The sequence below is a fragment of the Neopsephotus bourkii genome, unplaced genomic scaffold, assembly GCF_033783945.1.
Source record: "Neopsephotus bourkii isolate Nb327-2 ecotype Australia unplaced genomic scaffold, CSIRO-AGI_Nbou_v1 NB_1060, whole genome shotgun sequence".
NCBI classification, from domain to species: Eukaryota; Metazoa; Chordata; class Aves; order Psittaciformes; family Psittacidae; genus Neopsephotus; species Neopsephotus bourkii.
In genome coordinates, this window is record NW_026901548.1 from 277,247 (window position 1) to 285,387 (window position 8,141).

General features: G+C 62.4%; 1 protein-coding gene across 1 annotated transcript; it reads right to left on the reverse strand.

Moving 5' to 3' along the window:
• Nucleotides 1-3,021: 3,021 nt before the first annotated feature.
• On the reverse strand, nt 3,022-8,135 carry CD40 (CD40 molecule). Its single transcript, XM_061361325.1, has 9 exons — nt 7,662-8,135; nt 6,456-6,537; nt 5,768-5,893; nt 5,538-5,681; nt 5,240-5,339; nt 4,271-4,332; nt 3,924-4,028; nt 3,697-3,722; nt 3,022-3,440 (listed from the first exon to the last, which is right to left on the reverse strand). Exons 1-9 carry the CDS (start codon nt 7,707-7,709, stop codon nt 3,285-3,287), a joined length of 849 nt encoding a protein of 282 aa, XP_061217309.1. The 5' UTR covers nt 7,710-8,135; the 3' UTR covers nt 3,022-3,284.
• Between the last annotated feature and the right edge of the window lie 6 nt (nt 8,136-8,141).

The window sequence follows — 8,141 nt, forward strand, 5'->3', positions numbered from 1 at the left end:
TGGGCACGGCTTCATTTCACTGTAAAATCTCAGTGCAGTGAACGGCTTTTCCCATCTCCGGTCCATGTCAAAGCCAAGAGCTTCGCATGGGCTGCGCTGAGCAGCCCCGCAATGGCTCTTGCAGTGCCCTGCAGAGCGTGCAGCTGCCGGGGCTGTCACGACGCCTGCGGCTGCAGCCTGGTCTGTGGGGAGCCACAGGCCCTGACCCTGTGCAGTGAAGTGGATGCTGCAGGCACCCATGCAATGCCACCCCATTGTGTGGCCATGAAGGTGTCCTGGCAGGGCTGGCTGGTGCTGTGGTGGTGGGAGCTGGCTCCTTTCATGCCAGTAATAATTTCATAGTCAGGGTCTAGGAGGTTTGTAAACAGATATGCATTAATTCTGCATTTAGTGATACTTGAATAATTGGTGTCACATCAATTAGATGGGTTCTTGGATACCGCAGGGGTCAGTGCTGTGCAAAACCCTCTGGTGGCAGGACAGGACGAGTCCCAGTGGCAAATGAGGCTGGTGGGGATGTCAAACACTGAGAGCAGCAGGGCTGTGCAGTTTGTGCTTTGCAGGAGAGCAGCAAAGCCTGAGGCTGCTGCGGAGCACGGGAGTGCGGGGGTGCTTGGGGAGGTGTTGCCGATGCTGCAAACCTCTGAGTGTAATTCCCTGTTGTCCCATCACCATGCTCCTCGCTGGGCACCCAGTTCAGCATTCTCTGCTGCTTCCCCCATCCCTCAGCGCTGCAGTGTGCCATGGCTTCGCATGCAGGCTGGATTTGCCTGCACTGTGCTGCCAGTTCACAGGGAGGAGGCTCAGGGGGCCTGGGCCGGTGTGGATCACCCCTGGCTCGTGTGCTGGCAACACAGACCAGCGCTGTCAGCCCTGGCCCTGGTGCAGATTGCAGGCTGAGGTGATCTGCAGGGGACAGTAAGTATTTGTCCCACCCTCATCCTTGTAGGAGCAGATAAGGTGGCAGCTTTGTTGCTGGAGGGAGACAAACTCTGTGGCGGTCTTAAAAGTCTATTGTGTCCCTGCAATTATTTATAGATAAAAAGAAGAAAGCCAATAAGCATAGAATGGAACTTCACAGCTGCATGTGTGGTGATGATGATGATGATGAGATCTTTCCCTCACACTCACACAAGCACGTCTCCAGTACATGGGGAACTCACTGCTGGCACTGATCAGATCCCTGTTGCTATGAGGCAGGGCAGGCTGGAGGACTTGCCCCATCTCGCTGACGTGCTCCCACTCTGTTCTCCCCACAGTGGCACACACATGGAGGCAAGGTGGCCTTCATCCCATAAGCCAACCCCCAGGGTGCTGGGTACCTTTGCAGTGAGGGGGGTCCTGGTGTTTCTTGCAGAGGATGTGGGATTGGCTGGGTCCTCGCCAGCAGCCCTCTCAGCTCTCCCTACTCCATGCAGCCAGGACCTCATCTCCCATTACACAGCACTGCTGAGGACATACCCGGTGTGTGTGGAGGCAGCCCTGTGAGGGAGCTGGGACTGAACGGTGCAGCAGGGAAGAGCCACAGAGATCACGGCCCAGGAGCGCATTTCTGCAGCCTGTGGGCAGAGATACTGGGAGTGAAAAGCATTAACTCCAGGGTGGGAAGGGGCTGGGAAGCACCATGAGTTTGGTGAGTGCGTGGAGAGCCCACAGGAAGGGGCCGGGGCCTGGCAGGGCTGGAGCCACCAATGGGGAGGGCAGGAAAATGGCAGGCACAAGGCCTGGGGTGGCTCCGTGGGCACCGGGGTCCCTGGGTGAGCTGTTGTTCATGTGGCACTGGGGCCCTCAACCAGCCCATGTCCCTGTGGAGCTGCATGGCATCACTGGCTCCAGCTCTGGGGCAGGAGCCATAACGCACAGGCAGCCACTGCTGCTCGCTGGGGTGCAGGAGTGTTACCCATCCCTGCTCAGCCCTGACACTGCAGGACACCCACACTGGGGAAGCACCGGGATGAGCTGCAGGCAGCATCTGAGACAGCGACGGGGAGCTCTTAACTGGACTGGAGAGTGGGATGATTTTTCATTGCTTCCTTATAATAAGAGGACAAGAGCAAGTGACTAGCACAGTTCGTTCACTTGGTAAAGATTTATACAATCACTTCATCCAGTAATTGGTATTCTGCGGAGAGAGGGAGCTGCAGCTCCAGCATCCGCCTCCGTTTTATCTCTGTCTTTCTTTCTCTCCCCTTTTCAGAATGAGTAATTCTGTCCCTCACAATCCCATTTAAACAGAGCATTTTCAGAGTGAATAATTAGTTACATTCAATTAGATCTCAAGCGCTCCCCTTCTCACTCTGGGGGCCAGACACGCTAATGAGAAGGCACACGTCTGACATGGGCGCAGGTGTTGAACACGCTGCATGCGGGCAGGGAAGGGTCGGCACTGGGGGGGTCAGGAGCCAGAAGAGCTGGTCTGGGGAGGTGCTGGTTGGGGGCAGAGGCCCTGGGTCTGTTGCCCACGTGATGATGCCAGCGGGAATCAGGCTCATACCTGTCCCCAGGACAGGGCATTTGTTCACTGGGCTCTTGTGTCAAGGGGACGCTGCCCAGCCTGGGACCATTCCACCAGCACTGCCAAGAGCAGAGCTCTGAGCAGGAGAGCTGCTGACGTGCCTTTATCTCCCTTATTAAACCCAACATTAGGTTTTAAGAGGAGGCTTAAGTAACGTGCCACTGCCATGCAGTAAAAGTCGCTCTGTTCCAGCTGCTTCTGGCTCCTCGATTTATGGCCCTTCCTGTGCCATGCTGCATGCCCGCAGGTGCCGGTGGCTCACGGGCTGCAGCGGCTCCGGTCCCCGGGTCCTGCTCTGGGCTCGGTGCTGCCGCCGCCCAGCGCCACGCCAGTGAGGCCCGGCCCTCCCCTCCCCGGCCGCGGTGCAGCAGCGCCACCTGCCGGCCGCCACGCGCCGCCGGGACCCTGCGAGCCAGGCCCCGGTGCCGCTGAGCCGGGCGCGGCCGCGCGGACTGCCCTCGGCGCACGGAGCTCCGGGTTCCGGCCCGAGCGGGCCCTGCCGCAGGGTCCCGGTGTCAGCAGCCGTGCTCTGCCGCGGCCGCGGGCTCCGCTGCTTGTCCCGGTGCCGGCAGCGGGGCTCCGCTCTGCCGCAGCACAGCCGCTGCTGGGGGGCCTCCGTGGCTCTGGCCGCGCCGTGCTCTGCTGCGGTGTCACAGCGCCTGTGGCCAGCCCAGGTGCCACACTCCTCCCAGGCTGGAGCGGGGACAGAGGAGATGGCGCTGGCGCTGGCCCCGGTGCGTGCTGGTGGCCGGGGCAGCGCCCGGTCCCCTCACAGCCTTTCCTGCTCGGCGATGCGGCTCTCCTTGCCGTCCTCCTGTGCCACGGGCTGGCCTCGGAGCAACGTCTCCTGCACAGGGAAGGGATCCTCCCACTCCTCAGTGGGCTGATGTGTCTCCAGGTTCTCTTCAGGCCTTCCAGGTTTTCCCTGCACAGGGGCAGAAGTCAGGAGCAAAAGTCAGGAGCAGGCAGGTTCACCCCCCATGGCTTTCCACAGGTTCCTGCTCCGCTGCCATGAAGGGCAGAACCTCACCCTGTGAGCATCCCCCATCTCTGTATTTGCTAGCAGCACCCCAGTGTGCCCCTTGCCTGCAGAGCCAGAGCCCCAGCTCTGCTGCTGGCACACCTCTGGCTGTGCCCAGAAGGGACCCCAACCCACTACTGGAGGGCAGCTCTGGACTCACCTGCTTCTGCATCTGTTGCTTGGGACCTGAATGGAAAGAGGGACAGAGAAGGTGACAGTCAGGGCAGAGCATTCCTGCCATGCTGACCTGGTAGGGCATGGGGCTGCGGCAGCCGTGTCCCAGCAGTGTTCCCAGAGGGGCTGCCCTGCTCTCGGCAGAGCTGCCATCATGCCCCCGTCTCGGCTTCTCCGCCCCATGAGGTCACGCTGGCCAAGGCACCCCCTTACCCCTGTGCACCACCAGGTAGCAGTAGATGGAGATGCCCACGAGGAATGTGACAGCCACGGCAGCAACGGGGATGAGCACCGAGAGCGAGGACCGCCTGCCCGACTCTGTGAGGAGACAGCCAGTGAGGCACCGTGCAGCACCAAGACACCAAGTACCCAGAGCTGCCTTGCTCCAGGGCCAGTCCTGCAGGGATCCCTTATGGGGACAGACAGGAGCAGGAAGGATTGTGCTGGCACTGCAGTCAGACCCTGCTTGCTCCGAAACAGTCATGGGCCAGGCCAGCTCCTCCCATTGCTGTAGGAGCACCAGATCTCTGCTCTGCATCAGCCTGGCACTGGGCACTTACCACAGATCACATCTGAGGTGTTGGTCCCTTTCACCTTCACCATCAGCCCCTTTTCCTCACAGCTGCGGGAAGAACAAGACCATGTCCCACAGCAGCCTGGGCACATGGGAAGCCCGACCAGGAGCACCTGCTGCGTGTCCTGCACCAAGCCTGCCAGGCTCCAGAGGGACGAGTGTGCAGGAGCCAGTGCTGCATGATGGGGAGACCAGGTACACAGCAGGGCCCCACACCAGGATCCTGGTCTAGAGGTGCTGAAACTGCTCAAGACAGGGACAGCTCTGGGGACAAGGCACAGGAAGAAGCAGACAGCTGAGACCTGCCCGGTCAGGGAGACGCAGGGCTCAGGCACCACGGTTCCAGCAGAACAGCCGGGAAAGGACTTGATGACAGGCTGTAAGCGGCTCCGTGGGGAGGTAATTTCTGGGCACAGATAAAAGCAAAGTGAAATCCAATGGCTGGCAGCTGAAGCAAGACTAATTCAGCCTGGAAATAAGGCTAATGTTTCTACCATGAGTGCAATTAACCCTCAAGCAGCTTTCTAAAGACACAGATGACCTACCAGCCCATGGTGTCCTCAAAGCCAGAGTCCTCAGGGCTGGTGCCCCAGCTGATGAGCCAAGGAGTGCTGGGAGAGAGAGCCTGGACAGGGCACTGGGGATCCCCAGAGCTCCTTATCCCTTGATCCCCAGTGCAGGTGACAGGGTGGACATCCCTGAAGGGGCAAGCACTCTGCACACATGCAGAGTGATGGTCACAAGCTCCTGGATGTGTGCCTCACGCTCAGCCTGCCACCCTGGGCCCCACCACACTCACAGCTCTGCTCCTATGCCAGCCTGACGCTATGTCGCTCAGACTGCCCACCCATCTGCTCCTCAAGGCCACTAAGGAGGCTGGCAGCAGAGGATGTGCTCACAGGGATAGCGAACAGCTGGGGATAGGTGGAGGATGTGGTCAGCACTCAGACAATACCTTGTCCAGGGATGGCACGGCTCAGTTTTGGAAGAGACATTGGAGAAGGTGCCTTCTGCACAGGGCTCACAGGGGGATGTCATCCGGGCCATGGCTTTGGCTGAAGGAGCAGAGGTTGCAGGAAGGTCAGTGTGGGCAGTGGGAGCAAGGGGCTGTGGCAATGCTGCCAGGCACAGCAGCAGGCAAAGTGCTGCCGGAGCCCTCAAGGGGCACCTCGCTGTGGGAGCCCCCCTTCCCCTGGAGGACCTGAGGTCAGTGCTGCCGGGGTCACTGAGAGGGATGAGCTGGTTGGACTCACCCACCACGAAGCCAAAGCCACGCTGGCAGGGCTGGTTCTCCACGCAGGTCTGGCAGCTGGTGTCGGAGCAGTGCGTGCCGGCCCGGCACTGGCACACCGTGTTGTGTGTCGCGTTGCCATGTGTCTTCACGATGAGGCCAGTGTCTGGGAAAAGGCAGCAGGGTGAGGTGAGGCACGGGGTGGGGGAGCCTGGGAGGACAGTGGGGCTGGTGGGCATGGGGAGCACTTACTGTCTTCACAGATATCGTGGGGGGCACAGTGCTTCTCCTTGGTCCAGCTCTGCTGGTAGTGGCCACTCTCACAGGGGGTGCAGACAGAGTCCTCTGTGTCACTGCATTCAGAGACCAGCTTTTCCCCTGTAATAGAGGAGGTGAGAAGGGGCGAAGGGGCTTTCCCCTCCCCAGGCAGCAGCTCTGCCAGTGGGAGATGGGAGTACTGGCAAGGGTGAGTGCTGATGCTGCTCTGGCAGCCAGTGCTTCAGGGACCAGCTCCCCACTGGGGAGGGATGATTGGTGCTGGGGCAGGAGAGCATGGGGGGGGGGGGGGGGCATTCACTGCCTTCCCCCATTCACTGCCTTTAGGGGCTGGGAAATGCTCTGCATTAAAGCGGGAGCTGAAAATAACATCACAATTTGGCAGTGGCAGCAGTCTCCCTGCGAGCTGCCTGTGCCCTGGGGTCCTGCAGCTGCAGGAGCACTGACAGTCCCAAGAGAGTTGTGGCAGATTCGGGGAAGTCCAGGGGGTCTCCCAGAGCACCCACGAGGCTCCCAGTTGCTCTAGCACTGGGGTGACACAGAGGTGAAGCTGCCAGCGGGGTGGAGGAGCTCAGTCACGTTGAGCTGTGCTCTGCTGTGGTCCAGCTGTGAGTCCTGGTACAGTCAGGCCCTGGGGTACAGGAAGGGGAAGGGATCTCCGTACCTGGATGACACCGGTTGCAGCATCTGCCTCTGTATTCATACTGCTTATCAAAGCATCTGACAGCATCACCAGGCTCCCAGCACTGGAAGAAACAAGACCTGGAATTCATGGTGCTCAGTGCTTCAGCACCTCCTTGCTTCTACAAGCACAGGGGAGCTACCCCACATCCCGAGGCAAGGGCTCCCCTGCACTGCTCCTGCCCTGCCTGTGCTAACCACAGACCGCAGCAGAGCCACCGGCGCTGCCTCATGCCACCAGTGCTCTTTGAAGTGGGGTGGCAGCGATTCCCCACATTTCCTATCAGATGCTGATTGCACATTGCCCTGTGCCACTGCCAGCAGGGTCCTGCACAGGAGCAGCGGTGTTAACAGAGCCTCCGAGCACAGAGAGCTGCCAGCCCTTGCCCAAGGCTGATGCATCAGCCTGAGGGGCAGGAAAAGCCCCAGGGCACGTACAGCTACTAGCAGGGGTGTGTGTGCACCGGGAAGAATGTAGAGCAGGCAGGTAATGGGACCTCGGGCAGTATGGATGCAGGGCACCCACAGCATTGGACCACCGCACAGAGCAAGCCCCACGCTGGCCCTGAGCCCAGGCACCCCGGGGAGCGGGACGGGGGCTCCAGCAAAGCCCTCAAGCGAGATGACTGCGGGGCCCACGCATGAGGGGTGCTGAGACCCCACGGGGCGCCCCTGGGTATGCCCGGGCTGGTAGAGGGGAGCCGGCGCTGCTGGCCCTCACGGTCACAGTGAGCAGAAAGGGAAGCGAGAGGGGCTCCGGCGGCCCCGTCCCTGCGCCCCGCAGCCTCCCAGGGCCCGGCGGTGCTCTGGAGCCCGACGCTGTCCGTCCGTGCCCGCAGGTCCCTCCTCCCTGCCCCGGCCGGGCCCGCTCCTCGGAGGAAGCCGAAGCCGAGATGGGCCCGACGGGAGCCGCCTGACGAGCCCGGCGCCGGTGCGGAGGCCGGGGGGGGGTCGGACCCGGCCGGCTCGGATCGGGCTGCGCGGGCGCTGCCGATGCCACTTCCCGCTCTGCCGCCGCGGGCACGGCGCCGGCCGTGGGCCTCCCGCAGGGGGGGCCGCGCGGAGGTGAAGGGCCGGACCGTGCCCCTTCCCGGAAAGCCGGGCGGCTGCGGGCCGCGCTCGGCCCGAGGGAGGGAGGAACCGCCGCTGCCACTACCCCAGCGCATGCCCGTGCCCCGGCCCCACTCACCCCGAGCAGCGCCGCGCCGAGCAGCCCCACCAGCCCGAGCCGCTGCATGATGCCGCACCCCGTGTCCGCCCGCCCGCCCTATAACGCCTTGTCCCGTTCCCGCCCAGGAAAGGGCGTTGGGCCGCCCTCGGGGAAGCCCCGACCGGCTCTCGGGCCCGGGCAGCCCCGGCAGCGCACGGCCGGGGCGGGCTCTGGGGACAGTTCCCCGCCGGCTCTCCCGCACCCCGGCCCTATCCCAGCCGGGGTAGCAGCCATCCCTACCGGGACCCGGGACCTGTCCGGGCCCTCGGCAGAGCCGCTGGCACTGGGGGTCCCTGTGCAGTGGCTGCACGGGAATGTCCTCTGAGGCTGGAGGTGGGAGCGGGGCTCCTGCCAGCCCCACATAGCACCTGCCCTGCAGGCGTCTCCCAGGAAAAGGAGGTGCCCGCAGAGGCAGGCGTCGGCTGTGGGCCATGGTGAGGGAAGTGCATGTTCTGGTTC